At 36.1% G+C, this 19,436-nt stretch overlaps 1 protein-coding gene across 2 annotated transcripts in view; it reads right to left on the minus strand.

Moving 5' to 3' along the window:
- Positions 1–2,300: 2,300 nt before the first annotated feature.
- Positions 2,301–19,436, minus strand: part of LOC136043419 (caspase-14-like) — a 126,665-nt gene continuing 109,529 nt past the window's right edge. The window contains exon 7 of one of the 2 annotated variants that reach the window (XM_065728329.1): positions 2,301–3,735. In XM_065728329.1, coding sequence (XP_065584401.1) covers positions 3,518–3,735 — 218 coding nt within the window. In that variant the 3' untranslated portion in view covers positions 2,301–3,517. The remainder of the gene's footprint in view (positions 3,736–19,436) is intronic. The other variant, XM_065728335.1, reaches the window with a different exon arrangement.

Below are 19,436 nucleotides of genomic sequence, written 5' to 3' on the forward strand. Positions count from 1 at the left end.
AGTGGTCCCAGAATGTTGCAAAAGGGCTCATTCTAACGGAAATGGAAAGTTTTAGTGCCCTTTTTAAGTGACCAAAAAAATCGGAGGGCACCTAGGCCCCCGTCCCACGCCAATTATTTTCCCAAAGTCACCGGATCAAAATTCTGAGATGACCATTTTATTCAGCGTGGTTGAAAATCCTTATAACTATGTCTCTTGGGACGAGTTACTCCCCCACAGTCCCCGTGGGATGGGCTACAAGTTACAAATACTGACCAGTGCTTACATATAGTAATGATTATTGGGAAGTGTACAGACGTTTTTAGGGGCGTTTTCATTTGGTTGGGGGCAGGGGTTGAGAAGAGAGGGATATGCTGGAGGAGCTCTTCATCGAGGAATTTGTCATGGGGGAAGAAAATTTCCATGAAGGGAGCGCAGGATTCTCTAGCATTATTTAAAAAAACAATGAAAAAACAAATATGACAAAGTTTTTTAAATGAAAGTAAAGAGCAGCATTAAAACTTAAAAGGAACAGAAATTATTACACATATGAGGAGCTCACCTACTCCTAATACTTCGCTAAAGTATTTTTATAAATTTCAACTATTTATTCTACGACTTTATTGATTCAGGGATCATTCTTAAGAAATCGGGACAAAAATTAAGCTTTAGCGTGAAGAGCAAGGTACTGACCTGGGGGTGATCCCCCTCATATATGTAATAAAAATATGATAATACAGAAGTTCCTTATGTAAGCTAATTTGTAAGTTACGTATATCTTTAACTAATAAAATTGATTTTTACTAATAATTTTGCTGATAAAAAAAATCGTAAAAAATTAAAAGTTCTAGTTGCCTTTTTAGGTAACCAAATAATCGGAGGGCAACTAGACCTCCTTCCCCGCTCCTTTTTTTCTTGAAATCATTCGATCAAAACTATGATAAAGCCATTTAGCCAAAAAAAAATATATACAAATTTCGTTTTAATAATTCATCTGCGGAGAGCATAAATCAAAACATGCATTGATTAAAAAACGTTCAGAAATTAAATTAAATAAAACAAGTGTTTTTTTATTTAAAGTAAGGAGTGACATTAAAACATAAAACGAACAGAAATTACTTCATATATGAAAGGGGCTGCTTCCTCATCAACGCCCCGCTCTTCACGCTAAAGTCTGACTCTTTCTCTTAACTCTATTTTTTAAAACAGTAAAAAACTTTAGAGTAAAGAGCGGGGCGTTCACCAGGAAGCAGTCTCTTTCATATGCGAAGTAATTTCTGTTCGTTTTAAGTTTTAATGTCACTCCTTATTTTCAGTCAATTTTTTTTTAGAGACAGAAGACTAACTTAATTTCAATTTTGAAGCTCGATGTTTTCAAGTTCACTTAGTCACGGCCTTAAACATAAGTTCACAACAGAGAGTCAGCCACTCTGAAATTTTTAATAGTAGGCTACTGGCCAATTTCTCATTACTACAGTTATAAGAAAGAAGAGATGGATATATTTAGGACATGTACTTTGCATGAAAGAAGACTGCCTTCCTTGGCCAGTCTATGACTGGAAATCACGCAAAAGAAAATGACAGGGCTGGCCAAAGAACACTTGGGGGCGAACTTTTGACCGAGATCTGGAGACGGCTGAGATCTCACTGTTACCTGAAAGGGAAGATGTCACCGCTGTAGCATCACTTTGGAACGAGTGCAGAGGCTTTGTCTATGCCGTATGAACCATTAATGGCTCCGAAGGAACAAAAATCTAAGGTAATAAGAGAATATATTTATTTTAAACACATGCCTGCCCACATACAAAATAAGCAAATAAAATTGAAAATATTCAGCACAAAAACATAGTAGACATAATACAAATCACAGTTGTTGGTATTTTGCCACTTAATTACTAATTTTTTTTTAAGAAAAGAGCTCAAAGCTCTTTTTTGTTCTTTTTCTGCAATAGTGTTCTCTGACAAGGATCGAAATGCCCATAAAAGCTCTTTATATAGCTAAAGTCTGCTGGAGCATCCATAAATAAAAATTATATCAAATAAGTGTTCAATCATTTGCCTTATAAGCCCAACTACTCTCAGATTTTACTCAGGATGCCTTATTGCGGAGGCTATGAATACCCGTTTCTGTCTTCCCCACAAAAACATCCTTTCTAATTGACTTTCTTTCCTGAAATAATGTCTATTACATGTTGATTACATTGTTTTTTTTTTTATTAGAAAATCCTTCAAACTGTATATATATATATATATATATATATATATATATATATATATATATATATATATATATATATATATATATATATATATATATATATATATATACTTATATTTATATATATATACTATATATATATAATACTATTATATATACTATACATATTTGTATACTATTGAGCAAAACATTTTCTACAATAAAGCTAAGATACTTAATTTCTGAAATTTAGAATAGTAATCAATATTTTTTGTACTTTGGCTTAGTTTAACTACTACCATTCACGTAAACTCAGCATGAAATTAAAGTGGTCTTAGCACTAGAGCATTGGCAAATTCTTTTCACACAATACTTTGGAAAGAATATGAAACTTAAATAAGAAATTAGCCCATAGAATGTTCATTTTTGATTATTCATTGAAGTTGCATTAAGAAATTTCACCCCATTAAAAAAAGGATAACTGTTCTCCTCACTCTAGTTCCAACACTACCTTAATAATTGGATGGGTTTTTAAATGAAAATTAGAGTGCGAAGTTATCTTAAAAATTTACAAATAATTTAAACAAAAATAAATACTGAACTTTACTTTCTAATATAAAATTTTTGCACTTCTGTTGCATTATTTTTATGAACATACCGATGTTTACCAGTTTTGCACCAGAATTTATTTGTTTTATAAAGCAGTTATTTGCTTCGTGACACATGTTTATGCCATGTTGAAATATTCTGATTTAACCATTGAAAATGACTAAGACTTTATAAAACCTACTAAAGTGAAAAAAATTAAAAAAACCGTTGTTTTGTTTTATCGACAAGTATGATGATAACATGACAATAATGCTGTCTAGGCAATAACTTTTTTTGACTATACTCTTGTCTCTTCAATTTCGTGTCGATAGTACACGCGGAATGTAAGAAGATACAAAAAATACAGATCATTCATAAATACTGATAGATTTACAGACAGATATGACTCAGGCGTAGTGAATTTTATTTCTTATATGATAGCTCTTTGTGAATGAAAAAAGAAACTGCCTTTCACCCAGTCGCACACAAAAATTAGGGATGCTTATACTGACCGTTTTGGTAACCATAGAACAATTGATAGGTAATTGGTTTTATGGCAAACAGTTTTTATAGTCTTTACATTTTCAAATGAATATTCATCTATCATTTCGCCTTGCCTTATAAAAGATCCAAGAACGTCTACTCTATTAAAAGTTTGGTAGTTTTGGAGAAAGTCTAATAAACGAGCAAATAGATCTTGTAAAAAACAGAGAAAATGCACTATCTGGATTTAAGGTAAATATTTTAATACACTTATAAACCTGGGTAAAGAAAGAGCTTTTTGTTCAAGCCCCGGCTTATTAGTTCTAAAGTTTGCATTTCACCAGCAGGCCCTATTTTACGACCAAGTGCTTCGTCGGTAAGGTGAAAGAGAGTTAATACATCTTTATTCCCGGCTTTTGATCTAAACACCTCACACAGCTTTTCAATGAACCACGTCCCCCTCGATGAATCGCGGAGTGAAGCATATCCTGAAAAATAATATAAATTTATTTAAAAGATAACTTTGAAAACAACGATAGAAGGTGAAAACTTAAGCAAAATTTTCTTCAACATAAATAGTGAAGTGCGCTTATGACTGGATAAAAAATTCGGACCATTCGCTATCTATTGAAAACCATTAGTAGTTTTAACAGTTGGCTGTAACTTTTCTCAACATCGATAAAAATAAAAAAACAAATGGTGATAGAAATCAAAATGATTGAATAGAAATGAAAAAAATTGAATATTTAGCAGGTACTGAATTTAGTTTCTATAATTCCTAAGGGTTCAAGATTTTTCTTGCATTTTTCCTTCCTTTTTCCCAATTTTATAAATATATTAAACATGATGACAATATTTTGTTTTCAGTAAAGAGAAAATAACGTAGAAAGCTTTAGATCTTGTACACTGTGGTGCCAAGGTGGAGCCAGTATTTTGTTTATATAAGGTTTTGTTTGTTTTAAGTTTGACTTTAGTAGTCAGTTTGATTTCTGTTTGTTTTAAGATTTATTGATTCATCTATATTCGTTTCTGTTTAGTAACTTCTAGTCTTGTTAAAGTTGGATCATTTCAGGAATGTCTGCTCCTATTAAGTATAATAAAGCTCTTTGGTTTTGTTCAAAACTTATTTTCAGAGAAACTTTAACATTAATTTCTACTAATTTCTTATTGCCTTAGTGTTTAATAAAAAAAAAATCATGTCACTGATTTTTCAGGTTATTAGCTCAGGAATTGAATTATCTGACTGAATTTGAATTCTTAACTTGCATAATTTAATCAGAGTGTTAGGTTTGATTATCTTCAATAAAATTAATGCATAATTTTTTCAGTTTTAGCTAAGTTTTGGAACGGAATTGAACTAAGATTTTTGATTCAGCAAAAAGCCAACATACTCGAAAGAACACTAGTGGGAAAACACTAAAAGTATAAAATATAAATGTATTTTAAATTGGCGAATGAATATAAATCAGAGATATTACTCAGCTCTATTTATTCTTTACTCTTTAATGTCTTTTATTTGTGAATTTGAATTGAGCGTTTTGTAAATAAGATGTAGAAAAAAATATTCTGACAACATATATGCACATAATGTCTTTTGATTGAGATTAAATAAGAAACAACAAGTTTGTTCAACTGAAAGTATGGAGCCCAATAAAAAATTAAAATAAGTTTATTACATAAATGAGGGGGTTGGCATCCCTCCTCAATGCCTTGCTCTTTGCGTTAAAGCTTTTCGAAACTAAAAAAAAAAGCTTCTTATTGTTCTAATTAATTAAACCTGTTTTCCAGGAGTCGCTCATAATGAATTGAAACGAAATTTAAACTTTAATCTAAGGAGCAAAGTTGGTGAGGAGGGTAGAGCCCCCTCATATACATAATAATTTCATTTTGTTTAAGTTTTAATGCTGCTCCTGACTTTCAGTTGAATAAAACGGGTTTTTCTTATATAATTTCTGATGGTTTTTAAATAAGGACAGGAAATTTGGCTCCACCTCCAAAAAAATACCTCCTACCTATAGATATATCTTCTATATAATTCAGTCCTTGTAAAATTTTACACCAAACAACTACCCTTAACATATCCACACATAAATTGAGTCAGCAAAGAGAGAGCAGGACATTGGAAGAATTTTGCCTAGGAAGTATGGCACATTCCCCCAGTTTAAAATTTTCTCTAAAGAGTCCACTCCTTAGAAAATTCCCTCCCCAAAAAAATTCTTCCCAAAGAAAATCTTCCCAGGCAGAGAATAAGCCACCCCACACCCAAAAATGTATGCACACTCCCCAATAACAAATAGTATATGTAAACAATGGGCAACTTTTTTTTTAACTTAAAAACCTTTCCCCAAGGGTTGTAAGGGGTCAAGTTATCTCCAAAGTCATAGTTATTCGGTTTTTTGGGTACTTGGTATTTTAAAAAGTGCTATATAGCAATAGCAATTTCTGTCCGTCGGCCTGTCTGTCTGTCGATCCGGTTTTGCTAGTTCAGGTACTTCCAGATAAGCTAGGACGATGAAAGCTGGCAGGTGCATGAGGGACCAGACGAGATTAAATTAGAAATAGTTACTTTCCAATTTGACCATCTGGTGGGGGGGGAGTGAAGAGACGGTTAATTCGGACAAATTAGAAAAATTAGGTCTTTTTAACTTACGATAGGGTGATTAGATCTTAATGAAACCTGATATATAGAAGGATCGTGTGTTTTGGAGCTCTTATTTTAAATCTTAACAGGATCTGGAGATATTGGGGGCATTTGGTGAGGGGCACAGGTAATCTTGGAAAACGCTTGGAGTGGAGGGATCGAGATGAAAGAGTTGATTCTTTGAGGTTTTTTTTTCGGAAAATTAGAAAAATGACGTATTTTTATCTTACAAACTGATGATCAGACCTTAATAAAAATTTGATATTTAGAAGGACCTTGTAACTAAAAGTTCTTATTCTAAGTCTCGACTGGATCCAGTGACATTGGGAAGAGTTTAAAGAGAAACTGGAAATCTTGGAAAACGCTTAGAGTGGATAGATAGGGATGAAACTTGTTGGAAAGAACAAGCAGTAGTTCTAGATACGTGATTGACTTTACGCTTCAGACTAAAGCTTACTTGTTCCCTAGTGCAATTTGCACATTTTGGCGAGGCTTAGCAAGGGTTTTCCTTGGAATTCACATGAGGGCCAAAACATCTGGAACACTTGGAATGGGTTGGTGAGTGGGAGAGAGAGAGAGAGATCGGTATATTTAAAAACTATCGTAGCATAGAGCTAAATTCAGTTTTTTCACAAAAATCATACATTTAAACAAAAATCACACACTACAGCTCAGCATTAAAAACTGATGTGAAAAAAGGCACAAATGAGTTTGTGTATCGATTGGTTCGTACTTTAAAGGGTACAAGTTTATTTCTTAATCGAGTTTGGCTATTGGGAGGGGCTGGTTTGGGTAGTAGTGATCGGTGGCTCTTATTGGGTAGGATGAATTTTCCAAATTGGTGAATAAGGTGTTCCAGCCGGACTTTAAGGGGAGATAAATTTAATTTAGCGAGGGCTTGATCGTAGGGTATGCCAAGGTCTCGGAGTATAATCCTTGTTGCTCTTATCTGGACGCACTCTGTGTCGCGTAATAGGTACGCTGTGCCGATAGCAGATGGACCCCACACCGGGTACGCGTACTCGAGCAACGGGCGAACATAACAAGTGTAGGCATGGAGAAGGCTTTTAGTATCACACCCAAAACGCCTCACTTTGGTAAGTGTCCGAAGGCTTGCATTAGCCTTGTGGACGGTTAAATTAATATGGGCTCTGAAACTACAGTCACTAGTGAAAGTTACACCTAAGATTTTTATTTCGTTCACAATCGGGAAAGGGACTAGAGGTATATCTATATTCCGCTTCAGAGGGTTGAAACGAATTATCTTCGACTTGGCTACGTTAATGGTAAGATCATGACTTGAGCATTCGGTCTTTAGCTGATCAAATAACTGGTCTGAAAACTGCTTTGTTATGATAGGGTTTTCGACCAGGTAAAAGAGCACTATTGATAGATCATCTACAAACTTGTAACGGTCGTCATGATGGTTAAGCAGGGAATTAATTACAGCCAGGAAAATTATTCCAGCTAATTTTGTGCCTTGTGGGGCCCCGCAAGAAGTATCTGACCATGATGAATCCGAATCGTTTTCGTGGAGTGCAAAGACTTTTTGCTTTCGGCCAGTTAAGAACTCAAGTACAAGGCCAAGGGTGCATCGTTTGGCCCCCATTTCCTGGAGATTCATGCCTGCAGTCCGGTGGCGGATTAGGCCTTTCGGAAATCCACAGCGCAAATGTCGACGAAACAGCTACCTTTTTCAAGCCATTGGAGGACGCAGTCAAACATCCGTACTAGGTAGATTGTAGTACTACACAACTACACTTGGGGAGTCCACCGTACTGGAATTTATCAATACGCCCATGAATTTGTTTCAGAAGAAACTTGAGTATAAAGGCCTCAGTTACTTTCGCCAAACCAGGTGTAAGTGAGATCGGGCGGAGATCGTCGCATGCACTAAGGCCGCGCTGTTTTGGAATTATTCTAATATAGGCCCTTTTCCACTGTGACGGGAAAAAGCCAGAAGAAAAACACTCGTTAATGATACTGGACAGTGGTAATGCTATGAAGGCTGCATATTCACGTAGCAGTTTGGCAGGTAATTCACCAGGGTATGAAGATGTATTCGGTTTGATCTTCCGTAATTCCGTGTAAACATCAAACTCACTGACTATTATGTTGTTCTCAGGCTCACATTTTTCAAGTATGGTGGACTTTTCATGAGCCGTAATAGTTGGATAGGTAGTACAGATCTTGGTGAAGAATTCACTCACTTCTTGTGCACTGATTAAGGACCCGCCATCATTGCTGATCTTTACACTGCTGTCAAAACCTTGGCCGGCCACCTTTTTCACAGCGTTGTGTCACTTTTTGGGGTCTGAAGTAAGTAATTGGGAGGGCATGGTTTCACGACCATACCGAGCTTTGGCTTTCTTTACCAAAGAGACTATTTGATTTCGCAATTTCTTGCCGTTGATTATATCACCACGGGAGTAGAGGCGAGACCTCTCTTTTATTAGTGATTTAATAGCTGGAGATATCCATGGTTTGTCGTATTCACTAACAACAAATGATTTTGTTGTAAAGATCTGTAGGTATTGACTGTATAACATGGCATTGAAATCGAATACCTTAGTTTCCAAGAGCCCGGTATTGTACACTTCGGGGAAGTCATATGTGCCAATCCATCGACCGTATTCACAGATGGCCGACTCCATACAAGGACGAACAGTGACACGGGATAGTTTGGGCTTTGGTAAAGACTCTCTTGCTTTCCAAAGAATTGCGTTGTGGTCTGACATACCAACGGGACCAAGAGAAAAGGGAGGGGAGTAAAAATCATCACAATTTGTGAGTATAAGGTCCAATATGCCCCCCAAAGAGTGGGTGGGTATGTGTACTACTTGTTTTAAAGACAAACAAGATGATAACCAACTCTTCTTGGTTTGGGGACAAGCTTGGTCTTGGGGACAAGCTCTAGTCAGGTGATCAGTACATTGACAGTGAAAGCATCGACGTGGAGTGGATTGAAAGGGCTTAGCGCGATAAATTTCATACCCAATATGGATTCACGACTCCAGTACCACGTTCAGAGTGGCTTTTTCAATAAACTCGAGGCGAAAAGTTCGAGAATTGCCGATTTGAATACCACTAATAAGTCCCTCGATTGAGGCCTCTAAATCAGCTCTTGAATAGTTATGGGGTATTTCCTGGGCAACTGCTAAAGGCTTTTTATCAATTACTTTGGTTTTAACGTTTGGAATGGAGCTAGTAACAGCTGCAGCCAGCGTGTCGGTTGAGTGCTTATCACGTACCATCACAACCCAGCTTCTGCTATGTGGGTTAGATTTCAGAGTCATGTTCCCGTCGTGACCATCCAACGTTTCGAGCTTCTTCATGCGAAGGATAGGGTCACTGAGCTCTAGGGGTGGGTTTCTTACAACGACAGCATAGGATGTTGTCTTCGTATTTTGAGAAGAGGCTACAAGCTTAGACTGTCCCTCAGTAACCTTTGACGCAATATCACGCAGCTGTTCAAGACAAGAGTTCACCTTGGCACTGAGGATACTGAAGACATCAACAGGGATCATTGGCGCGTCGCTGGGACATTTGATAACAAAGTCTGGAAGCTTCATGTTCTGGGAATCGTATTTTACAAGCGAAAACAAAATGTCCGAAGCACAGTTCAATGCAGCATTGGCTCCTACGCGCTTCGATGGGACATCATTTGGAAAAAGCTTTAAAAAAAGCAATTTAAGGGTCTCACCAAGAGAAGAAGACTAGAAGACATCGGCTATCTACTCTTTTATCGTATCGAGTGAAACTCCTTTAGCAAGATTTTTCTGTACAAACCACAGGATAGAATTATAGAAGAGTTCATCTTCGCACCAATTACCAGTTCCCATTTTCTCTAGATTGAAATTTCACATGCGAGAGAAGTAAGGTAAGCGTTGGAGGCTGTCTACCTTGTCCCTGCAATTTAAGGGACGAGCCCGGCGGGTACCACGGCTCTTGCAAACAGCTCTCCCTCACCCTTCTGCTTACTTCTCTTCTCTCACCTTTATCTTAACGCAATTATCTATAATATCGGAAATTATAATTATTTTCACAACTCCTTAATCCTAACCTATACCATATATAGGTCATGAGAATATCAGTAAGAGAATTCAAAGTTCCCAAGGGAATTTTCAATCAAGACTGAAAATAATACACTTATTTATAATTATTTGGACACTGAATTGATTTTTATGAAAATATTGGCTATGGGTCAGGTAGTGACGATAATCCTTTACCAAATATTAGTAATAGGTTCAATCCAAAAAGAGGTCGTCACACATTGAACTATGAGTCAATACTGATCAATATGCATTTAATCCATATTGTAACCTTTGTTTATGTATTATATTCACTTTTGCTACAAAAGATAATTGTTCCTCCACCTTTAATCTGCTCAATTTTATTAAATATCTTGTATACATCTTGTCCCAGTGTAGGGTTAGTCGACAACCCCTTGTAGTTTATACTGCTACGTTAGGTATTCTAGGATTCATTTTACCATTTTTAGCGTCTTCAATATCCAATAGAGTAAAAGCATCTAAAGAAATATGTGAAGAATAATATCCACAATGTTGACAACCTGAACTCTTATCAAATATTGAGATAAGTAGAGCGTAAGATCTAACAAGTCATGCAAGGTTATGTCATCCTCAACATCGGTAAACAATATCCAAATGCGTAGCACACAGATGTACTGTAGTATTATGTAAGACCCAGGTGCACATAATAATGTCTTGAGGGACTAACAACTCAAATAGTATACTTCAAATAGTATTCTTTTCCACGAATATTTTTAAACTACCCTTCTTGCAACCTGCATAAGCATGGTGAGTTTTTTTTCAACATCCTCCTCATTATTAACTAAAAGTTGCAAGTTTATAATCTAATACCTTCCTTAGACATAACAGACCTGGCTTTTGGACAGCTACTACTACTAAAGCTACTAAAACTAACCACAGTGAAAATTTATGGTGAACACAACTACGCAAGGTCCTCCACCCAAAGCTTCAGGGCCCTATTCATTCCCTGAAATCAGTATAGCTTCCATTATTCTGACCTTAGTTCATAGACAGATCTTTTCAATTTTCCAAAAAGTTTTTTTAACTTTGGGTAAAACACCCTGAGCATTGGCTATTCAACTTTTTTATTTTTAAGACCACCGTCTTTACTGATATTCTACAAAGGAAAGCGAAGATGTCCAATTGATTGATCTTTTTGATACCCAGCCTGACGTTTTTCATTCTCACTATTTCTTAGCCGTAGTGATCTAGTCTTCTTAACATCAATTTACAAACCTATTCTAACACCCTGAACTCGCAATACCTCTAAGAGCTCGTTCAATTTTCTCACACTTTCATCTAGGATGCTCAAATCATCAGCATAGTCTCCAAGTCCGGGAAATTGTTCCCTTATCATTTCATTCGGTGTTCACCCATTGCTTTTCCTGTACTCTTTAAGTCTAAGTTTATCAAAATAATCCTTATAAATGAGGATAGAACACAAACCTGCTTAGCTGCCGATTTAGTCCGAAACAATCGACTCACCTCATTTCCTAGCTTCACAGCAGCAGTGTGATTCTTACACACACCATTAATCACTTTAATTTATTTGTGTGGTATCAGAAAGTTCGTGGTAACGAACTGTAAGTACGGAGCTACTCAGCTGAATTGAAACCAAAACTCAAAAAAAGATATACATCAGAGAATCAGTTTATTATACTGATTCCAAATGTATAAAATTTAACAAGTTTAGTGTTACCCATCAAACGTTACGAGCCTGAGAAAAATTTATCTTATTTATTTTAAAAGGGGTAGTCATTCCTTAAAATTCTAGGAACTCTATGGAAAATTACACCATCAGATTCAGCGATTAAAAGAACCCCACTGTAGAAGTTTCAAGCTCCTATATGTAAAAATGTGGAACTTTACTATTTTCGCCATAAGAATTTTCTCCCATGGGTGATCTTATTGAAATGATTGATCCTAGAAAATAAGGAAAGGGTACATTTGAAATAAAATTATAAGCTGTAGTGCTCTTTTTCAGTGACCAAATAGATTGGAGGGCGACTCCCTCCCCCCATTCCACACCCATTGTTTCCCCAAAGCTATCTGATAAAAATTTTGCAATTTTTTCAGTATTGTTGAAAGAATAAATAATTGTATCTTTAGGGGTAAAATGAACCCCCCCCCCCCTCACCAGTTCGTGGGTAAATTTCTGTAAGCTATGAAATTTGCCCACTGTTCATGTATAGCATTTATTCGGGAAGCATACAGACATTTTATAAGGGGAGGGGATATTCTCTACTTTGGCCGGATTTTCATATGGAGGATCTTCTTTGGGGAGGGAAATTTTCAGAGGATGAATTTTCCATGGGACATTTTTCCCTGAGGGAATTCACAAGAATTCCTTTACGAATTTTATTTTAACTGCCTTACATTCTCTTTGCCGACTCAGTATGTGGAGATAGTCCGAGGAAATCATTCGTGGGCTATTTTCCGCTTGTTTTGATTTCTGGAAAAAAATTCAAGGAAGGGGGCCTTTCTAGAGTGATTGAGAAACCGATTAGAAATAAAGGTGTTTTTAGAAATTAGACTGAATCGTCCACAAGAAGTTTCTCGAGAAGGGATTTTAAGTGACGATGAAACTGTCTAGATGGAATTTGATGGAGGGGGGTGCATTTTATATTTGAAAAAATTGCCATGGAAACGTTTTACCGTGAAGGTGTTGGGCAACCAGATCTACCAGTGTCATTTGAAAAACGATTATAAATTAAATTAATTTTTATTACCTGAAAGTGAGAAGCAATATTAAAACTCAAAAAGAACATAAATTATTTTGTATGTGAGGGCTTACCCCCTCGTCAATGCCTTGTTCTTTAAGCTAAAGTTTGACTGTTTGCCCCATGTCTTAAGAACGGCTACTGAAACACAGGGGACGTTTAGTTATAATAGGAGATTTTCTTAAGTACCAACAGCTTTAGCATAAGACGAAGGTATTGCGGAGGGGGCAAACCTTTTTATACATACTAATGTCTGTTCATTTTGATTTTTAAAGTCGCTCCCTACTTTCAGAAAAAAACAAAAAACTTTTCATACCACACAAGGATAAAACTATGGCTAAAGCTCTTCTATTAACTGAATCAAACACCTGCTCATTGTCTATAAAAATAAGACCTTGCTACATAATCAAAAATATCAAATTTAGATGATTCCATTACATAATGGGCAAACTGACTTTGTGACCAAGATGGGCAAATGATTGTACAAAGCCTCCAACCAAACTGGAAGTCCCAGGGCCTTCTCACTGTCCGGTTCTAAGCCAGCTTAAGCGCTTTGGTAATTTTTAAATACAAGCTCCCATTTGTCACAACCTATTGAATCAAATTTTCAATAACTATCATTACATACACCCACCTGGGCTAAATTGAAAAAAAAAAACTTGATCTAACTGAACAAAATCAATCATCATAATCCCTCATAAAATATAATGAGTCGGAGGTGATAGGCTTGGGACTGCCTGTGCAGAATTTTGACTCTTGTTGATAGAAGAGAATCGCCGAGTGCTGAAAACTATGTTGTGACCAAGATGTGCAAAGGATTGTACAAAGCCTCCAACCAAACTGGAGGTCCCAGGGCCTTCTCACTGTCTGGTTCTAAGCCAGCTTAAGCGCTTTGGTAATTTTTAAATACAAGCTCCCATTTGTCACAACCTATCGAATCAAATTTTCAATAACTATCAATACATACACCCACCTGGGCTATAGTGAAAAAAAAAAACTTGATCTAACTGAACAAAATCAATCCTCATAATCCCTCATAAAATATAATGAGTCGGAGGTGATAGGCTTGGGACTGTCTGAGCAGAATTTCGACTCTTGTTGATAGAAGAGAATCGCCGAGTGCTGAAAACCATGTTGTGACCAAGATGGGCAAAGGATTGTACAACCTCCAACCTCCAACTTTGGAGGTTGGATACCTCCAACAAAACTGGAGGTCCCAGGGCCTTCTCACTGTCCGGTTCTAAGCCAGCTTAAGCGCTTTGGTAATTTTTAAATACAAGCTCCCATTTGTCACAACCTATCGAATCAAATTTTCAATAACTATCATTACATACACCCACCTGGGCTAAATTGAAAAAATAAACTTGATCTAACTGAACAAAATCAATCCTCATAATCCCTCATAAAATATAATGAGTCGGAGGTGATAGGCTTGGGACTGCCTATGCCGAATTTCGACTCCCGTTGATAGAAGAGAATCGCCGAGTGCTGAAAACTATGTTGTGACAAAGATGGGCAAAGGATTGTACAAAGCCTCCAACCAAACTGGAGGTCCCAGGGCCATCTCACTGTCCGGTTCTAAGCCAGCTTAAGCGCTTTGGTAATTTTTAAATACAAGCTCCCATTTGTGACAACCTATCGAATCAAATTTTCAATAACTATCATTACATACACCCACCTGGGCTAAATTGAAAAAAAATTGATCTAACTGAACAAAATCAATCCTCATAATCCCTCATAAAATATAATGAGTCGGAGGTGATAGGCTTGGGACTGTCTGTGCAGAATTTCGACTCTTGTCGATAGAAGAGAATCACCGAGTGCTGAAAACCATGTTGTGACCAAGATGGGCAAAGGATTGTACAAAGCCTCCAACCAAACTGGAGGTCCCAGAGCCTTCTTACTGTCCGGTTCTAATCCAGCTTAAGCGCTTTGGTAATTTTTAAATACAAGCTCCCATTTGTCACAACCTATCGAATCAAATTTTCAATAGCTATCATTACATACACCCACCTGGGCTAAATTGAAAAAACAAACTTGATCTAACTGAACAAAATCAATCCTCATAATCCCTCATAAAATATAATGAGTCGGAGGTGATAGGCTTGGGACTGCCTGTGCAGAATTTCGACTCTTGTTCATAGAAGAGAATCGCCGAGTGCTGAAAACTATGTTATGACCAAGATGGGCAAAGGATTGTACAAAGCCTCCAACCAAACTGGAGGTCCCAGGGCATTCTCACTGTCCGGTTCTAAGCCAGCTTAAGCGCTTTGGTAATTTTTAAATACAAGCTCCCATTTGTCACAACCTATCGAATCAAATTTTCAATAACTATCATTACATACACCAACCTGGGCTAAATTGAAAAAAAAACTTGATCTAACTGAACAAAATCAATCCTCATAATCCCTCATAAAATATAATGAGTCGGAGGTGATAGGCTTGGGACTGCCTGTGCAGAATTTCGAATCTTGTTGATAGAAGAGAATCGCCGAGTGCTGAAAACTATGTTGTGACCAAGATGGGCAAAGGATTGTACAAAGCCTCCAACCAAACTGGAGGTCCCAGGGCCTTCTCACTGTCCGGTTCTAAGCCAGCTTAAGCGCTTTGGTGTAGACTGACGTTAGAAGATATGTTGGTCTATATCCTGCACTGGTATTAAGGATCGTTGCTTTTCCTGAGACCAAAAATTATTTCAATAATTTAAAGAACATGATAATTGGAACATGAAATGTTACGACGGTAAAAAATGACTATCGTGTCGACATTTTGACTGACAAATTTACCCGGTTAGAAATGGACTTATTAGGTGTTTCAGAAACTCATGTCCCAGGGTTAGGAAGCAAGAAATTAGATGACATAGAATTTGTTGAATCAGGAAGGAAGGATGGGGTATATAGGCAGGGAGTATGAATAAAGAATGCAGGGAGCATGATGAATAAAGAAGCTGCTAAGTCTTGTTTAGGCTGAGAGGGTATTAATAATAGAATACTAATTGCTCATTTTATGACTAAAAGTTCAAGGTATCAGTTATGTAGTATATGCCCCTGTTGAACCAACTGACGGAGATACTAGTTACTCACATGAATTTTACTTACAGTTAAAGGAGCATATATACAGGGTACCAGGTAGAAATATGGGATTTTTACTAGTAGATTTTAATGCCCATGGTAGTAGAAATAGAGATAGATGGTATCCTAGCCATGGTAAATTTGGTGTAGGAAAAGAAAATTGTAATGGCTGCAGACTTGTGCAATTTTGTAGGCATAACAACCTAGTTATAACCAATATGGTGTTTAGTTGTAAAATGGCCCTTAAGTTGACATGGTATTCACGTGATGGTAGGACAGCAGCCCTATTAATTATGATATTGTAAACCGAAGACTAGCAGGATCAATACAAGATGCTAGGGTGTATAAGAGTGCTGTTATTGATGTTAAAAGTAAAGATCGCTATCTAGTAGTGTCTAAGGTTGATTTAAAGCTGAAACTTCTGAAGGGTATCTACCTCCCACCCGGGAAGTTATAATGTTAGTAGACTCCAGGAAGAAAATTTGATAAAAACTTTCCAGTAACAGTTGAATACTACACTTGAGAGTTCAAAATTTGACAATATGGAAGATGAATGGAATAATTTTAGAAAAACAATTTGTGAAGTTGCTGATGGTTTCATAGGTAAGAAAGTTAGGACTGCAGCTAGGAACATTAGTGGAAAAGCTTTATGTTTAATAGAGAGTAGAAGGGGTTTGTACAAGAGTTATCTGAGTGATAGATCATATGAAAGCAAAAGAAATGTAAAGAAAGTGGAAAAAGCATTAAAATATGAACTAAGGAGATGTGAAGCGGAGGCCATGGATATAATTGCTGAAGATCTGGAAGATGCAGCTAGACGGGAAAATAGTAAAATATTATATTGCCATGTTAATAAATTGAGAATGAATAGTCAATCCAAAGTCGTCCCAGTTAAAGATAGCAATGGAGCCACAATTAGTGATAAGCAAAGAGTTAAAGAGAGATTGGTGGAACATTTTGAGAATTTGCTAAACTGAGATACAGTTGTAAGAAAAGATACAGATGAAAATGTAAAGTTTGTTATACATTGAATGTGGAGGAAGATTTGCTTTGAGAGAAAGAATCAGCGACAGTACTAAAAGGACTAAAAAATAATAAGGCTCCAGGTGCTGATAGTGTGATAAATGAGTTTCAAACAGTTCGTGGTATTGAACTGTAGTAAGGAGTGACCCGGCTCAATAGTAAACGAAACTCTAAAAAACGGAATTTTGATGCTAAAATATACATCAAAAGAATCGGATTCTTATGGTGATATATATATATATATATATATATATATATATATATATATATATATATATATATATATATATATATATATATATATATATATATATATATATATATATATATATATATATAATTTTCATCAAATTTAGTCTTTGTCATCAAAAGTAACGAGCCTGAGAAAATTTGCCTTATTTTCGAAAATAGGGGCAAACACCCCGTAAAAGTCATAGAATCTTAACGAAAATCACACCATCGGATTCGGAGTATCATAGAACCCTATAGCGAAAATTTCAAGCCCCTATCTACAAAAATGTGGAATTTTATAATTTTTTGCCTGAAGACAAATCACGGGTGCGTGTTTATTTTTTTGTTTGTTTGTTTTTGTTTTTTTTTTTCTTTTTCCCAGGGGTCATCGTATCGACCAAGTTGTCCTAGAATGTCGCAAGAGGGCCCATTCCAACGGTAATGAAAAGTTCTAGTGCCCTTTTTAAGTGACCAAAAAATTGGAGGGCACCTAGGCCCCCTCCCACGCTCATTTTTTCTCTAAAGACAACGGATCAAAACTTTGAGATAGCCATTTTGTTCCGCATAGTAAAAAACCATAATAACTATGTCTTTGGGAATGATTTACTCCCCCACAGTCCCTGGGGAAGGGGCTGCAAGTTACAAACTTTGACCAGTGTTTACATATAATAATGGTTATTGGGAAGTGTACTGCCGTTTTCAGGGGGGATTTTTTTGGTTTTGGGGGTGGGGCTGAGGGGAGGGGGCTATTTGGGAGGATTTTTCCTTGGAGAAATATGTCATGGAGGAAGACAAATTCAATCAAAAGAGCGCAGGATTTTCTAAGACTACTATAAAAAAAAACAATGAAAAAATAAACATGAAAAAGTGTTTTCAATTGAATGTAAGGAAACTTAAAACGAACAGAGATTATTACGCATATGAGGGGTTATAAAAGTACTTCAGCATAAAGAGCGAGGTATTTAGGAGGAGATAAATACCTCGCTTTTTATGCTAAAGTATTTTTAGTAATTTCAACTATCTACTCTACGGCCTTTCTGATTCAGGGGTCATTCTTAAAGAATTGAGACAAAACTTACGATTTAGTGTAAAGAGCGAATCATTAACGAGGGTACAAACCCCCTTATATACATAATAAAAATATAAGAATATAAAATTTTATTACGTAAGTTAATTCTTAAGTTATGTATATTTTTTACTAATAGAAACGTTCGTTAAAAATTGAAAGTTATAGTTGCCTTTTTATGTAACCGAAAAATTGGAGGACAACTAGGCCTCCTTCCCCACCCCTTATTTCTCAAAATCGTCTGATCAAAACTAAGAGAAAGCCATTTAGCCAAAAACGGAATTAATATACAAATTTCATTTTAACAATTTATGTGTGGAGAGCCAAAATCTAACATGTATTAAGTCAAAAACGTTCAAAAATTAAATAAAAAAACTAGTTTTTTTAACTGTAAGTAAGGAGCGACATTAAAACTTAAAACGAACAGAAATTACTCCGTATATGAAATGGGTTGTCCCCTCCTCAACGCCTTGCTCTTTACGCTAAAGCTTTTAATTGTTTTAAAAAGTAGAATTGTGGCAAAGAGTCAAACTTTAGCGTAAAGAGCGAGGCGTTGACGACGGGACAACCCATTTCATATACAGAGTAATTTCTGTTCGTTTTAAGTTTTATTGTCACTCCTTAATTACAGTTAAAATAAACTAATTTTTTTATTTAATTTTAAATATGGTGGCTCTGAGGTTAGGAATAAGCTACTGAAGATTATGAATATGATTATTGAAAAAAGGGAAGTGCCTAGTGATTTTGGGAAAACCATATTTAATCCAATATATAAGAAAGGTGACAAGAGTGAGTGTCATAATTATTGAGCCATTAGTCTGGTCTCTGTAAGTAGTATATTACTTAGTAATATGATAGTTTTTAGATTGAGAGATGGTGTAGACAAAGTTTTAAGAGAAGAACAGTGTGGTTTTAGAAAATGTAATGGATGTGTCGACCAAGTTTTCACCCTTAGATGAGGCAAATTTTCTCAGGCTTGTAATTTTTTATGGGTAGGAGTAATTGTGATAAAACTTATATATTTAAAATCAGCATTAAAATGCAATTCTTTTGATGTAACTGTTGGTATTAAAATTCAATTTTCTTAGAGTTTCGGTTTCTATTGAGCCGGGTCACTCCTTACTACAGTATGTTACCAGTAACTGTTTGATTAGATAAAATCAGCTAGCTTTTTTTTATCTGAAAGTAGGGAGATACATTAAAATCAAAATGAACAAAACTATGCTGTAGGTGAAGGGTTACCCCCTCCTCATTACCTTGTTCTCTATGCTAAAGCTGTTAGCACTTCTAAAATGCTTCCCATTCTAACTTAACGACCCCTGTGTTTCAGTAGCCGTTCTTAAGAAATTGGACAAACGGTCAAACTTTAGCGTAAATAGCAAGGC

This window comes from Artemia franciscana, chromosome 2 (assembly GCF_032884065.1).
Source record: "Artemia franciscana chromosome 2, ASM3288406v1, whole genome shotgun sequence".
Classification (NCBI taxonomy): Eukaryota; Metazoa; Arthropoda; class Branchiopoda; order Anostraca; family Artemiidae; genus Artemia; species Artemia franciscana.